The sequence below is a fragment of the Gadus chalcogrammus genome, chromosome 2 (assembly GCF_026213295.1).
Source record: "Gadus chalcogrammus isolate NIFS_2021 chromosome 2, NIFS_Gcha_1.0, whole genome shotgun sequence".
Lineage (NCBI taxonomy): Eukaryota > Metazoa > Chordata > Actinopteri > Gadiformes > Gadidae > Gadus > Gadus chalcogrammus.
Genome location: NC_079413.1, coordinates 8645116 through 8663158, shown reverse-complemented (window position 1 = coordinate 8663158; position 18043 = coordinate 8645116). Strand labels below are relative to the sequence as shown.

The 18043-nt window shown below is 43.7% G+C and overlaps 1 protein-coding gene across 6 annotated transcripts in view; it reads right to left on the bottom strand.

The window, feature by feature from the left end:
• Positions 1-5907: 5907 nt before the first annotated feature.
• Positions 5908-18043, bottom strand: part of stat5a (signal transducer and activator of transcription 5a) — a 56173-nt gene continuing 44037 nt past the window's right edge. For all 6 annotated transcript variants that reach the window (XM_056579225.1, XM_056579242.1, XM_056579217.1 and 3 more), the window contains 11 exons: positions 14314-14493; positions 13368-13455; positions 12524-12646; positions 11707-11799; positions 10950-11150; positions 9805-9899; positions 9356-9498; positions 8759-8914; positions 8465-8516; positions 7705-7815; positions 5908-7215 (listed from right to left, as the gene is read on the bottom strand). In XM_056579225.1, coding sequence (XP_056435200.1) covers positions 7092-7215; positions 7705-7815; positions 8465-8516; positions 8759-8914; positions 9356-9498; positions 9805-9899; positions 10950-11150; positions 11707-11799; positions 12524-12646; positions 13368-13455; positions 14314-14493 — 1366 coding nt within the window. In that variant the 3' untranslated portion in view covers positions 5908-7091. The remainder of the gene's footprint in view (positions 7216-7704; positions 7816-8464; positions 8517-8758; positions 8915-9355; positions 9499-9804; positions 9900-10949; positions 11151-11706; positions 11800-12523; positions 12647-13367; positions 13456-14313; positions 14494-18043) is intronic.

Here is an 18043-nt window from a genome sequence, read left to right as displayed (position 1 = left end):
AGCTTAGGGAAAATATTGCCATTTTCATGCAGAGTAAAGGAATACCCTTGTCTGAACTGTCAGATCCAAACTGGCTGTGTGACTTTGCTATGTTGTGTGACATAACTGAGCATCTCGCCCCAACTGAATCAGAAGCTGCAGGGACCCAGGCCCCCAGGATAGGCGCATACTTCCGCAATCCACCAGTGCTCAGAGGCCAAGCCTGGTATTGCAGCTGTTTAAGCTGGCTGTGGACGGGGGTCCATCATTTCATGTGGCCCAGAAGTAGATATCGCCGTCCACTCCAATACAAGTGGGGAACAGGATTGTGTCTCCGCAAAAAATGTCTGGATATCAATCAAAGGCTCATAATTACCTTCATGCCATGTCCTAAAAAAATGTAAGTTTTTTCTTTCCAAAACGCCACCTCAAGCGTTTTATTAGCCGTTATCTCGCTGGGGAAGAGGGGTGTGCAGCTGAAAGGAGTCGTAGTGAAACAAATGGCATCCGAGAGGGCCTAGTTCAGTGCTCCTTTAACGTGTCCGATTTTTGGAATGCTGTTTGTCAGAGCATCTCTGCCGCATTTCCTGGTACTTTTTCATGTACTCAGCTAGCTACCAAACTGAGCCGGTTAATGGATGAGTTTGATCGGCGCTTCTCTGACTTTAGAGCACAGCACTCAGGCTTTGCCATCTTTGCCAATCCTTTCACCACCGACGTCTGCACTGCACCCCAACATCTTCAGATGGAGTTAATAGAGCTTCAAAGCGATAGTGGCCTGAGAGCAAAGTTCCAGGATGCTGCAATCCAGGACTTTTACCGTCAACTGCCCCCTGGTTTGATGCCACAGCTTCGACTTCATGCTGCCCGTGTTCTGACTATGTTTGGGAGCACCTATCTGTGCGAGCAGATGTTTTCAATCATGAATCTAAATAGACCAAGCACAGATCACGCATCACTGATGACAACCTCCATGCTGTTCTACGGATTGCCTCAGCACAAGACCTAAAACCAGACATTGACGCACTGACCATGGAAAAACGGTGTCAGACATCTGGTCAGAAAACACACAGGTAAGCATTTTAAAACCTAATTAAGATAAAATAAAACATATTTCAAACAAGAACATGAATAGTTAAACTGTGTGCAATTTAATGATTGTGCTTGCATTTTGCTTGGTGTTTGTTATTTTCAGAACATGATCAATGGATGAGGATGGTGGAGAGGGGATTCATGTGGTGTGTTAAAGGACAGGCAGCATATCCTCATGAACTTCACCTTAAAACTTGACCAATATAGTTGTGAACTGAGACAACCCTTGTGTAATTATTTTGAGTTTATTACATATACTACGTTATATGTGTAGAAATGTATTTAGTGTTTGTTAGTGTAAAGTTTATGAGTTTGACACCCCTGATTTAGAGTCCCCAATAACCACCTCCATTTCGGAAGTATAGGGGCATAAATGTGTCATTTCCGTGCTTTTAGCTGTTATAGCGTTCTCGGAGTCGTTAATCTTTGTGAGTCATTGGCTAGTCATTAGGTGAGTGCTGCATGCAGCTCTCAACTATTTTTCTTCATAAGTTTTATTCTTTCTTTCTTATTCTAATCTCTACAAACTTTGGGACCCATCTCCTTCCTCAAATTTTCACCTAGAGACTCCATTCAGCTTGGAATCCCGCTCTTTTTTTTTCAGATTTTTTAAATATCTTATACTTTTTAAGATATTCAACTTTTAAAATATTATCTTTTTTTAACATGGGAGTCAATAGGACTGGTACAACTGTTTAAGACGTAACTAAATCAAATTTAAACCGCTTACCTTCATTCAAACCTAACAAATCTACACACGTTTTAGTTTCAAACCGTCATATTCTACAGTTGGTCCCATTGAAGCCGTCTGTCCATGACACTTAAATTACTTAGGATATTGTAACTCGGTCAAATTTCAACCGTTTACCATCGATCAAACCATTAAACAAATCTTCAATAATATCACCGTTTTTGTTTCAAACAGTCATAGCTTTCAGTTGCTCTCATTGATTTACGTTGACGCTGGAGCGTGAGGACGTTCAGTAGTGTTGCCAGATCGGGCGTTTTTTCCCGCTGGATTGGGCTGCTTTTGGAGGACGTTCAAGCAGCGTTGCCTGATTGGACTGTTTTTCCCGCTCAACTCACGCACCGGCTCGCTATTCTCACATTACTACGACTCATTGTCTAAAATTGAATCGAATTATTAATAATTAATGCATTCTGATGTACAAACCCTACAGTCTGCATTAAATCAACCTGTTTGACCGACCCTCATATTTAATATTCCAACACTCTTCTACACTGTGGTGTGCGGGGGAGGCAGCATAAAAAAGAGGGACACCTCCAGTCTGGATAAACTGATCAGGCGGGCTCTGTGGTCGGCATGAAGCTGGACCAACTGGTGACGGTGGCAGAGAGGAGGACACTGGACAAACTGCTGGACATTATTGATAATGCCATCCAACCCTTGCACACCGTCATCAGCAACCAGAGGAGCCTGTTCAGTGGAAGGCTGCTCCTTCCCAAGGTTAGGACCAACAGACTTAAGAACTCCTTTGTCCCTCATGCCATCACACTATACAACTCCTCACTCGGAGGGAAGTAGGAGGAAATAGAATAGAAGTAATAGAGAAAAGAGGAGAGATATAAACTATTCCACCGCTTAATTTGAACTGCTAATTTATTTTATTTAACTGTCAGCCAACCCTTGCTCACCGTCATTTCATTTTATTTATCCACTATATGGTATGATATTTATCCACAATGCCGTATGTGTATGTATGTATATATATGTGTATGTATATGTATATATATATATGTGTGTGTATATGTATATATATATGTTTATTTATGTTTACATTATTTATTTATTAATATATATTTATTTATCCTATACAGTTCTCTACATTTATCTTATTTTATTTTACTTGAATCCTGTTTTACTTCTATTATTATCTCTACTTCCTATATTAGCTAAGAGTTTATTGTTTACTGTTTATTGTTTTTGTTTACTTTTTATAGTTAGTTAGTTAAGAGTTTATTGTTTATCTAATCTTATTATTATTATTATTATAATTATTGTTTACTGTTTACTTTTTGTTTTACTTTTTATAGTTATCTAAGAGTTTATTGTTTATCTTATATTGTATATAATTTAATATTGTGTTGTGTTTCTTTCTGTAAACTACTGGACAATCAATTTCCTTGATGGAGTCATCCCATAAGGATCAATAAAGCCTAATCTAATCTAATCTAATCTATTAGAAGTAAAATTATTACAATTATACACTGTAGCACACATTGATTAGCTATTAATCATAGAAATACTATTAAATAATACATATATATTCAAATTACAAATTTGACAATGACATTGATTTGTCCGTCGTTTGAGATTAGGTATCTTGGATGTTCCTTTATACTGCTAACTATAAGAGGTTTGAGTCATGCCAGGCTTCACCACTGTGCTTCCTGTGGCTGCATGACAACCATGTGACAACCGCTCCAAAGGGAAAAGAAAGATTCATGACAAAACAGCCAGAGATGGTGGATCTTATTACACCACCTAACCCTCTTTATCTAGTTCTCAATTAACATTTACATTTCTCAATATGGTCATTATGGTTTGGACTTATTTGAATGTGCTTTGTATTTGTTGATCATTGAAGTTGTAATTCCAAACAGAGTATTTTTTTATAAATCTAATGCAATGGTATTTTGGACAGAGGAACTGAATCGTACGTTCTTCCTCATTGCTGCTGTAGTTTGCTGCCATCTTGTGGTGATAGGTCGCATCACTGATGAAGGAAAATGAACGAAAGATTTGTAAATAGCTAATAGATTATCGAACTTTTATTTTTATTTTGCCAATCCTGTATATTATAAATTAATTATTCACTTAGTAATTTGAGCGTGTGAGATGGAGGTTAATATATACATCTTACGTAACACAACCTATGTGCCACCAGATGGCAGACGTTCCAAGACAAAAGGATTAAATTATATGAGTCAAATAGATAATTGCTAATGGGTTAGTGGGCTGTGTGCATTTATTCGGTGTAATCATACACAATGTCATGTTGGAAAACATATTAACATACATGTTTTGCCCACGGTTTTTGGAAGAGTTAAGGTCTCAAATAGGCTACTTTACAGCACTGTTGAAATATGTATAATCTTGTATGATATAACGATATAAGCTTTGTCTCTTTAAATATATATCTATATTTAAATATAATACCTATTTAGTTGTGGCAAGACAGGTGTTGGTTAGTGTTAGACCTAAAGCATGAATTTGAAAATAAAGGTTGTACACAATCCGAAAAATGGATTTATTTATCCTTTAAACAAAATGGATTTAGAATTATTTAAAAAACTTTCTTCATTTTATTTTATTTGTACCGCAACAGCTGTGTTTTTTTTTTCCACTTGGGAAACCTCGCCTAAAAGCCAAACCACGAACGAGGAACATCGAAAAGCATACTGGTCTATCACACAGATAACACAGTCCACGGAGAACCAAAGTCGGAGAACAATGTTAATAAAAATATATATCACATGACTCCCACTGCAGGTGGAGGATCAGAAAAAAAAAAATGGAAATAACACATTTTTGTCCATACGGTAATCTTCAATCGAGACAAACATATAGAAATGCATATCCGTGTGAAGTCAAGTACATTTTATTTGTATTATCCATTGTAAGGCTTTTTTACTTGCTGTCGATTCTGGAGCAAAATTAAATGTGACAAATATGTGTAAAATTGACAAATAAAATACCAGTCTGTATTGAGATGTTCAACTGTTTGTGAATCAACAGTCATATGAAAAGGGGGTTGGTGTTTAACAATCAACAGGAAATTTCCACAGACACACATAAGTCATTAAACAGCATTGTGGAAGAGAAAATAAACGCCTTTTAGAATGAGAGATCGTCTTCCAATTGTCTTCATACTCATATATATATATATATACACATATATATATATATATATATATATATATATATATATATATATACACATATATATATATATATATATACACACACATACTTGTATTTGTTATGATCCATTAGACAAAGCAGAGGCTGTTTTACCTGAGGTGGTGAGTGAGAGTGGCAGAAAAAACAATGTAAAAAAAAAACATGTTTATCTTTCTAAAATGTTAGCACTTGAAGCAGGTTGCTTATATCATGATTGTATGTGATTGCATGATTCGTGCAATTTCTGAGTTGTATCGGCATGGTTGAATGCACTTACTGAAGGTTGCTTTGGGTAAAAGCGTCAGCTGATATCAATGTAATGTAATGATACTGTCAAACATCAACAGAGGAACATGATTTGTTTGTTGCTTGTGCGTTTGTAATCGCACTGAAAGTGGTCTGCAAGTTTGTTATTTTGTACTTGTGATGACAGCGGCGCTGCAAGGCCATGAAGGCTTACACAGGGCGGAGCAGAGCGAACACCTTGAGTGGGCATCGGACAGAGAGACAAAACAATTGAGGCACACAACATGGCGAGAGAGAGAGAGAGAGAGAGAGAGAGAGAGAGAGAGAGAGAGAGAGAGAGAGAGAGAGAGAGAGAGAGAGAGAGAGAGAGAGAGAGAGAGAGAGAGAGAGAGAGAGAGAGAGAGAGAGAGAGAGAGAGAGAGAAAGAGAGATAGAGGGCGGGTGAGAGAGAGAGAGAGAGAGAGAGAGAGAGAGAAAGAGAGATAGAGGGCGGGTGAGAGAGAGAGAGAGAGAGAGAGAGAGAGGGGGGTCGAGAGAGTGAGAGGGAGAGAGAGTGAAACCACATTACCCAGACCACTAGATGAAGCCGAGGCATCAAACTGCCAGCCCCTTGGATGCATATGTTTAGATGTCGACATGCATCCGCCCACCCCCCCCCTCCCCTCCTCCATGTTGTTTTGACGTCACACGTGTGCACATGGCAGTATAGTATCCCCACACAGAGACAGGAGCCGACAACGGATGTGGCAAAACAAAAACAGCAAAGTGGTTTTCAAGTCTGAAACAATTCAAAACACATCAACCTCTCGTCCCCCATGCCATTCCTTCTCGATCCTGCTGTACATCAAGCACAGAGGAACGAGCGGAGGCTAAGCGTGAGCCCTACGTCATGCTGGGAGCCCATCATCGTTAAGTCAACGATGATGATCGAATAGAGCAGGTCACAGAGCAGAGGGGAGAAAAATTTGCATTTTTCGATGACAAATAGAGGATGAATAGCCCTGTCATATGGAGGGATAGAGCAAAAAAGAGGAAGAGAGAATGAGAGAGTGATCACTCACCCTTCCCCCTGGTGCCCTTAAAGAACAAACAATCATATACTCGCCCACATGCATTTGATTGATGTATTGGAGCATGAAAGAGAGAGAGAGAGGAGGTGGAGTCAGCCAGTAGCAAGCGTTGCATTTGTATTAGTGTATGTGGACCTTAAGAGATGAGCCACCTCTGTTGCATCATCTCCGGTCAGGTGGACAAAACAGATAAGCACAGATTTCTAAAGATGGTTGTTGCGCAAACGGCAGCTTCAATGTAAATATCAATTTACACCGGAGGATATGAAACATAAAAACATGACAGCCGTCGACGGGACTTGATACAGTAGCATTAAAAAATATAATAAAAATAAAATATCTTTCTGTTGGAAAAACAACCGAAGAGCATGCGCAATGCTTTTTAATAGTTTTGTTCTGTTTTTCTTCATCAGAATTCTGTAACATATTTTTTTCTTTTTTCTTTTATTTACGAGTCAGTTTTACAGATATGCCGAGAAGACATCTAAAGATAGGTCACTGACATGCATGTTTTTCATGCTGGAAAGAATAACGATCACAACCATTAGGAACATTTCACATTGTAGACATCCCGAACTAACAAAAACCAAAAAAATAAAATAAAAATAACGAAACAAAATGAAGAGGACATACAACCACAAATGAGAAACAAATGGAATTCAACCATGAGAAATGTCAAGAGGTTCGGTGCACGGAGAGGCAGGATTCATTTCTGTATTGTTAGGAGCAGGACAGGACAGGACGGGGGGGTCGAGGGGGCGGGGTTTCAGGGTCAAAGGTCAGGATTGCGGGCCGCTCCATTGGCTGTCCATGGGCCGCCGCAGAAGCTCCTCCACGTGCCTCGCCACGTCCATGGTGTCGTCCAGGTCGAACTCTCCCTCGCCGTCCAGCATGGAGTCACTCCTAAGGGGGCGGGGCAGCACAACAGAGAGGCTACAGCACATAATGTGGTACCATAGAGGACGGTGGACACACACACCCACACACAGACACACACACACACCAAAACTGTACCAACGCAAGCACACTAACACACACATACATGTGCACGCACGCACAGACGCTGACACAAACACACACACACACACACACAGAAACACACACACCACGCCTGCAGTAATACACTCATACATGTGCACACACGCACACATGGACACAGGCACACACACACACACACACACACACACACACACACACACACACACACACACACACACACACACACACACACACACACGTACACAAACACACTTAACACACGCACGGATACAGGCTCACACACGCGCACACACACAGACCACGCCTGCAGTAATACACTCATACATGTGCACACACGCACGCACGGTCGCAGGTACAGACACACACACACACACACACACAGGTGGTCCTCACATGGGTGGGTATATGGCGTAGCTATGTGGGTGACTGAGGGGGGCAGGGGAGGCACCGTGGTCCATGTAGGTGGGATTGCCGCTCGCCGGGTCGTGATTGGCTGTGGCAAACCTGCAAAATTTCAAAGAATCACACACACACACACACACACACACACACACACACACACACACACACACACACACACACACACACACACACACACACACACACACACACACACACACACAAATACACACACACATACCCATGTTACACACACACACAGACACACACACATACCTATGTTACACACATACACACAGACAATAAAACATCTATCTCTATATATCTATCTTCCACAGTTGCCTAAGCAACCTCTCTCTGTGAGCGCGCGGCTCCGACCACAGCGACCTCGTGACCGCCCCCCGGTGCCAGGGGGTGAACGTACAGCCCGCTGGTCGCCATGGGCGGCCGGGCCGCGCCGGCCAGCTAACGAGTGCTAACTCCGGTGATGAGAGGAAGGAAAGCCCACTCAGGGAACCGCGGCGTCGCTAATTGTTTTGGCTCCGTCGTCGAACTGCGCCGACGGCGGCGTCTGGCTTAATGTATCATCTGAATTCAGGAGCCGTCGTCCAGCGATTAAGTGTTATCGTTGAGGCAGCGCGGTGATTAAAATAATAGAGATATAACAAGGAAGATGGAGGTGGGAGGACAGTAGATGGATCCCCAGAAGTGGAAGGAGAAAAGAAAGGAGAGTGCGGGGGGAGAGAGTACTTACTCAGGCACCACTTGTTTAATCTGTGGCTTGACGTAGCCGTCTACTGCTTTGGCTGTACCGGGAGACACACGCAGGCACACGCACACACGCACGCAGGCACACACACACACACACACACACACAGACCAACCATGAGTGAAACTTTGCTGTCAACTCAGATTTCGTGATAGCCACACAAACGAAAAAATAAACAAAAAATAGCAATCACCAGTGAAGAAGGTGATTGGTTAAACTCACGGAGCACGATGTCCGTCACACATGTTCAAAACCAATAGGCTGAGAGAGGGGACTCACAGAGGGGTGGGGTGTAGTACTTGGCAAAGACGTCATCCTTGGGCCGGTCGGGGTAAAGGAACAGCAGGTGGTTGAGGTCGCTGATGCGATCGGCCAGGGAGCGGATGGAGAAGTCTTTGGTTGTGTAGGGCATGAGGTTCCACACCATCCTCTCACCTGTTGGACACACAGCATGCACACACACATACACACACACACACAAACACACATGGTGACACACACAAACAGACACATACAGGGAAACACAAACGCGCGCACACACACACACACACACACACACACACACACACACACACACACACACACACACACACACACACACACACACACACACACACACACACACACACACACACACACACACACACACACACAGTCAATCCAAGAGATCCATCCATGTGCTCAAGCCAGGGAGGTGAAGAGGTTCATAATGTGCCCAGGGCCGGCTGTATGGTGTGTGCGTCAGGTTACCTAGCTTGAGGGGACTCAGTGCGTATAAATGTATGTGTGTTTGCCCGTAAGAGAAAAAAAAGGAGAGAAAGAAATAAAGGGAGTGCAACAGAGAGCGGGAGTGTGTGTATGTGTATGTGTACGAACCTGCTTTGTTGGGGTTCTCTGCCACCCAGGCGATGGTGATGCCGCCTATCTCCGAGTCACTGAAGCGCAGCAGGAAGGTACCATTGGGCTTGGAGAGCAGCATGTCCTGAGCCTGCTGCTTGTTCACAAAGCCTAGGATGGCTCTGCAGGAGGGAGGGAGAGAGGGAGTGAGGCAATGCAGGAGAGAGAGAGAGAGAGAGAGAGAGAGAGAGAGAGAGAGAGAGAGAGAGAGAGAGAGAGAGAGAGAGAGAGAGAGAGAGAGAGAGAGAGCTCTCAACGCCAACTATTGACTTGGAGGTACATCTCCAGGTATTATGGTTGCCTTAGGGAAAAATTACAGTCATGATGTGCGAAATGAATGGCAGAATGAATGGGCTAAGCAAAACATAAGCAATTTGATTGAAGACAACCACTTTCAATCAAAGCAACCACCAAATGTTTTCTCTTACCCATCATTCCAGTGTGGTTTGAGGTGTTTTTTCGTGAGCTCCATGACTCCGTCAAACCACTGCCAGAACGTAAAGTTCCTGTTAGGCAGGCTCTCCTGTTGAAAACACAACATTTGATAGTTAGGTTGGCACCTATAGCCTCCCCCCGGCCCCCCCAATTCTTCAATAATGTACCATTTGCAGCATCCACTCCACAACAAGGGGCAATACAAATATGGATGTGCATGTGTGTAAATATAATGTGTGTTTATGTTTATGTGTGTGTGTGTGTGTGTGGGGGGGTGTGTGTGGGTGTGTGTTTGTGTGTGTCTATTCTTTATTAAAAGAGAGGTTTCTCTTTATGAAACACAATGGTGACTCACGTAGGGAGAGAGCGAGGGCAAAGGGTATTAACAGAGGGACAGAGAAAGAGAGAGCCATAATTGTGTGTTCTTGCACATGTGAGTGCATGCGTGTGTGTGAGCACGTGTGCGTGTGTGAACTGTTGCCCATATGTCCATGTGCATGAGTCAGTATACCAACGGAAATGTGATGTTCCTGTAATCCAATGAGACGGATACTGTGTGCGTGTGTGTGTCTGTGTGAGTGTGTGTGTGTAAAACAGCAGTGTGTTTTTATGCCTTCGCCAGCTGCTTTATGCCCGCGGCTGAATTAGGCTTTCAGCACCTGGACAAACACGGCCTTAAAGCCTTTTAGAACCCGGCCTAACCTTCAAGTGGACATGCACTTCATATGCAACATATAGATTTGCGACACGATAAGTCAACTAGGAACTGAAATGATTGGTCTATTGTTTGTGCTTGATGGTAAAAAAAGAAAAAGATGGGCGCAATCTCTGAGCAATCTACAGCCAATGTTCCTTTCTGTAAGTAGAGGGGTCGTGTGTGGTATGTTTGTGCGCTCTTGCTGGAAGTCAAGAGATTCGTGTGAGGTTTTGCATGCTCATGATGACGGTGTTTATCGGGCGCACATGTACTCGACGGAGTGACAAACGCAGCTGAAGCAGCCGGGCACTACGGCTGATCGAAACCATACACCCGTACTATCTCACACTGCGCTATCCTTGCTCCTTGGACAATACACCACAACACAGGGAGTGAGAGACGACAGAAGATTTGGGGATTTTGGGGAGGTTTGATACAGACCCTGTTGAATTGCGACCAGGTCATGGTCATGTTCCGGCAGTCAGACTCCGGGTTGCTGGAGAAGGCCTTGGTGGCCAGGAACATCAGGTTCTCATCAGACAGGCCGCGCTTGCTCTGCACCTCCGCCTTGTACTTCATATTAAGGGCCTCGCAGAGCTGGGGCCACAGCACCTTGTCTGGCACCAGGAAGGGGACCCGGCCCTGTTTGCAAAGTTAAATGGTAAATGGATGCATTTATATTGTGCTTTCCTAACCAGTGGCCAACATTCACAGATTCATGCACACATTCACACAAGGACGGCGGTGACAACCATGCAAGGCGACAGCCATACAAGGCGACAGCCAGCTCGTCGGGAGCTGTGAGGGTTGTCTATCTCAGTGACACCACAACACTCCGCTAGGAGGAGACGGGGATCGAACTAGAAACCTTCAAGGTACCAGCCAGTCCGTTCTACCTCCTGAGCTTTATGCCGGCCATAAGTACACAAATACAAAGTCTAATAAAAACAAAGTCAAATAGAGAGCATTTATTGGAAAGTCTGAATGGGTAATATTACTATGAAGTGATTCTGGAACTCTTCAGAGTATCTGCACATGGGCAGAATGTGCTTGTGTATATCTTTGCACGCACCCATGCAAACACAGAACGAGAGAGGATTGACAGACAGAGAGGGACGAAGACAGACAGAGAGTCAGAGAGCGAGAGAGAGAGAGAGCGAGAGAGGCATGTACATAGAAGAAGAGAAAACGTTCTCACCGGTTCGGCAAAAGCATTATCCCACAGTACTGTTGCTGTGGCGTTGTTGTCCTGGCTGCCGTGTACGATCACCACTACTGGAAGAGATAATGTCTGTACGGGGAGAGAGGGGAAAGCCTTTATTGACACAGTACACCAACAATTTGTTAAACGTTTACATACTAGGCTTTAATCCAAGGAAACAGGATTCCCAGCAATACACTTTAAAAACATTTCCGGTTTCCCGAGAAAAATAGGAAAGGGCATTTCTTATTTTTTTACAAATTGGAATTGGCCTGTATTTAGAGAATATGTAGATCCCATGTTAAGCTCTTAAAACATATGCGACTGCTGTGTGCGTGCGTTGTTGGAGCACACACATATAATACACAAAAACAGTCAGGTTGGGAACTCAAAAGGTTTAGGCATATTTCTCCTTGCATTGCAAGTTGCTTGAAATATGACCAATGTGTAAATACTGTAGCTGAAGTTATACATAAAAAAAAAATGCAGGATTCCTTGAATTGTGTGGTCTCCCCAGGAAAAAAATCGTCATGAAAAATATAAATCCCTGTGCACATACAATGCCTTTTGCGTTTACGTAGAAAGTGTAAAATGCAGATCAGAAATTGATCAGTGCCAACCTTCGTGCAAGCAAAGCACTCTGTGCACACATGTACATTCAAGTCATATATATAGGTGACTGAACAGTGAGACTCAAGGCTAGTATGCAACTATTTACTACTATAGCTGACAGAGCGTGTGCACGGTAAGACGTAGGCGGACTCAGCCTCTGAGAGAGAAGGAATGCCTCTCTTTGGCATTCACCTTCCCTTACCTTGACTTGAAACACAAGCTCGTTCCCCGCCACGCTGAACTGGGACTCAAACAGGATGGTGAACTTCTCCTCTGTGACGGACTCGGCCCCTCGCCGGTCCGACCGCTTGATCCTCTTTAAAGACTAGAAAACAAACAAACAAACGCAACGTGTCCTTTTGTTAACAAGGCCCTCGTCCTTCCAGAGGCGGGATGCAGCTGGGAATCACCTGTCGGTCCACCAGCGTTGGGAGAGTGAGGCATGTGAGGTGACCGTCAGCATAACGGTTTGGAGTAACACCTTCCTTAGTAACACACTGGCTTGGTACATATCGGTACTTGGCCATTTGGCTAGGGGGTCAGGGGGCTTGGCTGTAGGGTTTACTGTCATGGCTTTCCTCCTGTGGGCCACTTCCTTCCCTGGCTCATCTGGCCTCCACTGTAAACCTCCTTCCTGGCTACTTGGCAGCAGGGTTGGTGTGAAGAACACTGACACAGTATCTTTCAGATCCACTAATGTACCTTTCAAATCAGGAGGAGCATATGGGAAAAACAAGACAATGCTATATCCAACACTACATGGGCCTCGGTGCATGTGGTGTTGGATGTATGTGGTGTCGGCATGCGCCTCGGGGCCATTACTCCGTTTGCCGACACGCAACTCATTTATAGATAGAGAGATACAACATTATTAATCCCCCGTAGGAGAAATGTGTTTGCCGCGACAGCCCAGCAACCCATCTCGCGCTAGCTTTCTTGCCTTATGTTTATCTTGTCGACAAGCCGGCTTCCAGGTTGTAGCAGCAGCAGCAGCAGCAGTAGCAGTATTAGAGGGAGGCCTGTGTTTGAAGGCTATCAATGCTCACCATATTTCTGAAGTGGGCACTGAGTGTTCCTGTGGTCTGGTGGTACTCCATCACACAGTTGTTGTTGAGGATCTCCCCGCTGCTGTCGCTGAAGGACGAAAAAGGGACACTTTTATTTTTCACCATACATTTGGTTGCGTTGTTGTTGCTTCAAACAAAGCAACCATAAGTGCCCCCCCCCCCGCCCTACCCCAGGCTACAGAAGAACGTTCTGCCGAGTGTGACGAGAACGCCTAAGAGAGGCTCAACATCCAGTTGTTTGCCTGTTCATATTTAGAAAAATCGTCTGTGAAATCTTTAAAAATAAAAACAGGGTGGATTCCCATTGCCAGCGTTTGCTCCCGTTCAAACCACCACCGCAGCACCACGAGCAGTTCAAGGATGAGGGAACGAGGGAAAGGAAAATAACGAAAGTAGTACTAAATATTCTCTTGAGTGTTGGCTTTACAGATGGCCGTTTGGCAAACTAGCCGCCGGGAGAGTAATGGCCGCTGGCTTCGATTCTGCCAGACAGGAGGAATGTTGGACGGGGCCGGGGAGGAGTCCAAATGTGGATTCTCTCTGCACTCCACAGATTCCTCTATGGCGCGCCTCAAGTTCCAGCCGTGTCTGAGCGGGACCCTATGGCCACACAGTAGTCCAGGGTTCATTAAGAGAGCTGCCCCTTTATAGTTCATTCTGCTTGTGCTGTCATTCACCAACAGAAAAAACAACAATTTATCCTTATCCTCATCTTCATCTTCAAACCGCTTATCTGGGGTCGGGGTCAATTTATCCATGACAGTAAATCATAACAATGATATGGCGTAGAGGGTAAGCTGTACGACTCCAAGGAACCGGTTTGATCCCCAATGACGTGCATGATTCACTTCAAGTTGCTTTGGACAGAAGGGTCAACAAAATGACTCAATAGTAGTAAATGCCAACAACAATGTGCCATACTTACTTCCTTGTGCTTTCATTCTTCAGCAGGGCCTTGGCTTGCTGTTCACTGATGATGGTTGCCTTGACCTGTGGGGGGTTCATGTGCACGTTCAACTTGCCTCCCACCAGGAGACGCACGGTGGCCACAAATTTGGTCTGAGTCTTCAGCACCTGTGGAGGCTGCTTCTCAATGATGAATGTACTGGTAGGAGGGAGAGAGGGAGGAAGAGGGGGAACAGAGTGTTCAGCCCAGGTTGAGACATGGTGGGGCCGTCAACAAAGCCTGGCATGAGTCATAAATATCCAGGGTTGTTTTTCTGAAGAAACTCCAGAACTCAATGTAATTTATTGTATGTACTAGAAACAACAGATTTGGCTTCATCGTCTGTTTGATTAAAACATTGATTAACTGCCCTCTAGTCGTGAAAAAAATATTACTTCCCCTTTTTAATTAAGAAAAACGTTTAAAAAGTTGTATACTTCATTCCAGTCCACAACATACTGAAAGGCCACTTTTTTTTTTTGAATTTCCAAATCCCATACTCTGTCCCATACACTGTTCTCGAGAACATTCCCATCCTCTGTAGAGGAGAGTCCTAAACCTCTCTACTCTGTAGAGAGGTTCCTAAAAAATCGATTGTATTTTCTTCCTATCCTTGCCGTTTAGGATCTTGGTGAGGAATTTATTGATTTTATTGTGAGTAGTGGTAAAATAAAAAAGTGTTGATCTGAGGTCCCGTAAAATACTCATTGAGTCATCAGTAATTCCAGTAATATGTGTATGGCTTTTAACCGGAATCAGAAGCAAATTTGATTGGATTGATTACGTATTTCTTTGCATTGTGAATGGCCATTGATTGTTTTTTGCGGTAATGATTAGGCTATTAGCATGGCTTTACAACCCAACTAATCGCACACTATAATGGTCCTTTACCGCAATAATGATCACTTAACACTTATCGATGCTCTGTGCGCCACAGTCTTACACTGTTGTTTGTCTTACACTGTTGTTTTTCTTTTTCTATGCAACTCATGTTTCAAATACCCTTGTGGACGGCTGCACACAAACACACACAGAAAAACCAAAACAAACATAAGAGGGTGTTACAAACAGGGCAATGATCAGCTCTCAAGGATATTAAGAATTCCGGGATGTTCAACAACAGTCATGAATGGGCTTCCCGAGAGCTCTATGAGTGCTACACTGGATTCAGTGTGGAGTGAGCAAAATTAGTTTTCGTCTGTTCAGAAATGAGATTTGAGGGGAACTACGTCTTGGAGTTTTTGTGGTATATGCATTAAAAAAAACGTAGTTAGAACATTGCTATCCATAACAACAGTCTCAAAGTCTTAAGAGAGTTGAGATTCATGAAACCTATAGATAAACTTCAAATTTCTCTTAAAGTGATATAACAACAGAACATTTTTATTGAAGGTCCCATGGCATGAACATTTTCCCCGTATGATGTCATACAGGGACATGTTACCTCCCCTTTCTCTGCTTTGCCCACCCAGAGAATTTGGCCCGCCAATGAGACAATGAGCTACGACCGTGCGAGCGCCACATGTGTGTGTGCGTGCGTGTTTGAATACTAGGGATGGGCAAAAGGATTATTTTCCGGGAATCAGTTCTTTCAGTTTAGTTCACTATAACGATTCGTTTGTTTGATTTGTTCGTTTTGATTCGTTCGTTAAGTCAGATTACGTCATCTGGAGCTGCAGGGGACCTATGCACGGCTACGGTTTGTGGACTACAGCTCTGCGTTTAATACCATCGTCTCCAGCAGACTGTTCTCCAAGATGTCCTACCTGGGCAACCACTCAACCTCTGCCTTTGGATTAAGGACTTCCTGACCAACAGGCCACAGGCGGTCAGAATGGGCCCGCACCTGTCGCCCACTCTGACACTCAGCACAGGGGCCCCACAGGGTTGTGTACTGAGCCCTTTACTCTACTCTTTGTACACACATGACTGTGCTCCATCTCACACAACCAACACCATAGTGAAATTCGCCGATGACACAACTGTGGTGGGACTGATCACGAAAGGTGATGAGGCCGCTTACAGAGAGGAGGTTCAAAGGCTGACAGAGTGGTGCTCAGAGAACAACCTGAGCCTCAACATCAAAAAAACTAAAGTACTAATCATTGATTAGAGGAAGAAGCAGAACACACACACACCAATACACATCAACGGGGAGACGGTGGAGAGAGTGTCCAGCTTCAGATTCTTGGGCATACACATCTCAGAGAACTTATCATGGACAATAAACACCACAGCAATAGTAAAGAAAGCACAGCAGCGGTTATACTTTCTCCGCACACTCAGGAAAGCCAATATCTCACAACAGCACCTAAGGTCCTTCTATCGCTGCTCCATCGAGAGTGTGCTCACCTACGGAATCCTGTCGTGGTTTGGTAGCAATTCTGCTGCAGACAGAAAGTCACTGCAGAGGATTATAAAAACCGCCCATGACATCATCAACCAATGGCAACTACCTAGCATGGACACCATCTTCAACTCCCGATGCTTGCAAAAGACACACAACATTCTGAAAGACTCATACCACCCTGCCAATTACCTGTTTGAACTACTGCCCTCAGGGAAACGTTACAGGTCCATCAGAACACGCACCACAAGATTTATGAACAGTTTCTATCCCAAAGCCGTCACCATACTCAACACTGACCGGAAAATGAATCCACTAGTTCTGACAGTATTAACCAGTGACATCCACACCTAATACAATGCCCAGCACTTTACATATTTGCAATACTATTTTAAGGCATACTATTTTTAGGCATACTATGGCACTAAGTTAACCGTATAGTGTATGACGACATGAATGTAGTGAGTGAACGAAATGTTGAATGTATTTCTTTTTAATTTATTTACTATTTATTATGTTACTTTTATTTTTTTAAATGAGACCAGTACGTGAGTGCACTGAATTACTCCTGTGCAATGACAAAAAAATATATCTTATCTTATTTGACAGGGAATCTCACAGGTGTCATTATGCCATTTGCGGTCACGGCAAATGGCAGAGATGGTCTTTTAATCGAACCCCAGCATCTGCAGCTCCTACACACACTTCTGGCTCTTTCTTCTCACTAGAATCAACCTCTCTCTGGGCCTCTCCCTCTCCCATCGGAGCAGTGGTCTGCTCTGATGGTAAAGACTCTTAGGGCCCTATTTTTAACAGTCTGAATCGCAAGTGAGAAGCGCGAAACGCAAGTAGCTCTGTGGGCGGATCTCTGGCACTGTGGGTATTATATCAGCGGATAAATGACACTTGCGCCCGACGCAAATCTAAAATGGGTTGGTCTGAAACCCGAATAAGTGTGGCCAAATAATAGTCCTTATTCACAGATGCAATAGCGTTTTCCACTACAACTTCAGAAACTGAGTCGTCATGTAAATTTCGGCAAAGAGAACTTAAAACATAAATGATATCGTCTCTTACCAGTATTGTATACATTATCACTATCGACTTGTGTTCTTAATATGCATGTGTCCGTTAATACACATTGCCATGGACTGTATTATGCGTGACGTGTTTAGTTTGCGTGTGTTTAAATAGATGGGTGCACACAAGCACGTGCCAAGCATCAACCACATTCATCAAATCAGCTTTAAGCCGGGTACAAACTAGCAACGATACATAAGTCGGTGTAGAAAGTCAATTGCGCTGGGTGCAAGATTGGGCCCTTAATGTGAAGTGGAGTGACTTGAGGAGGTCAGGAAGAGA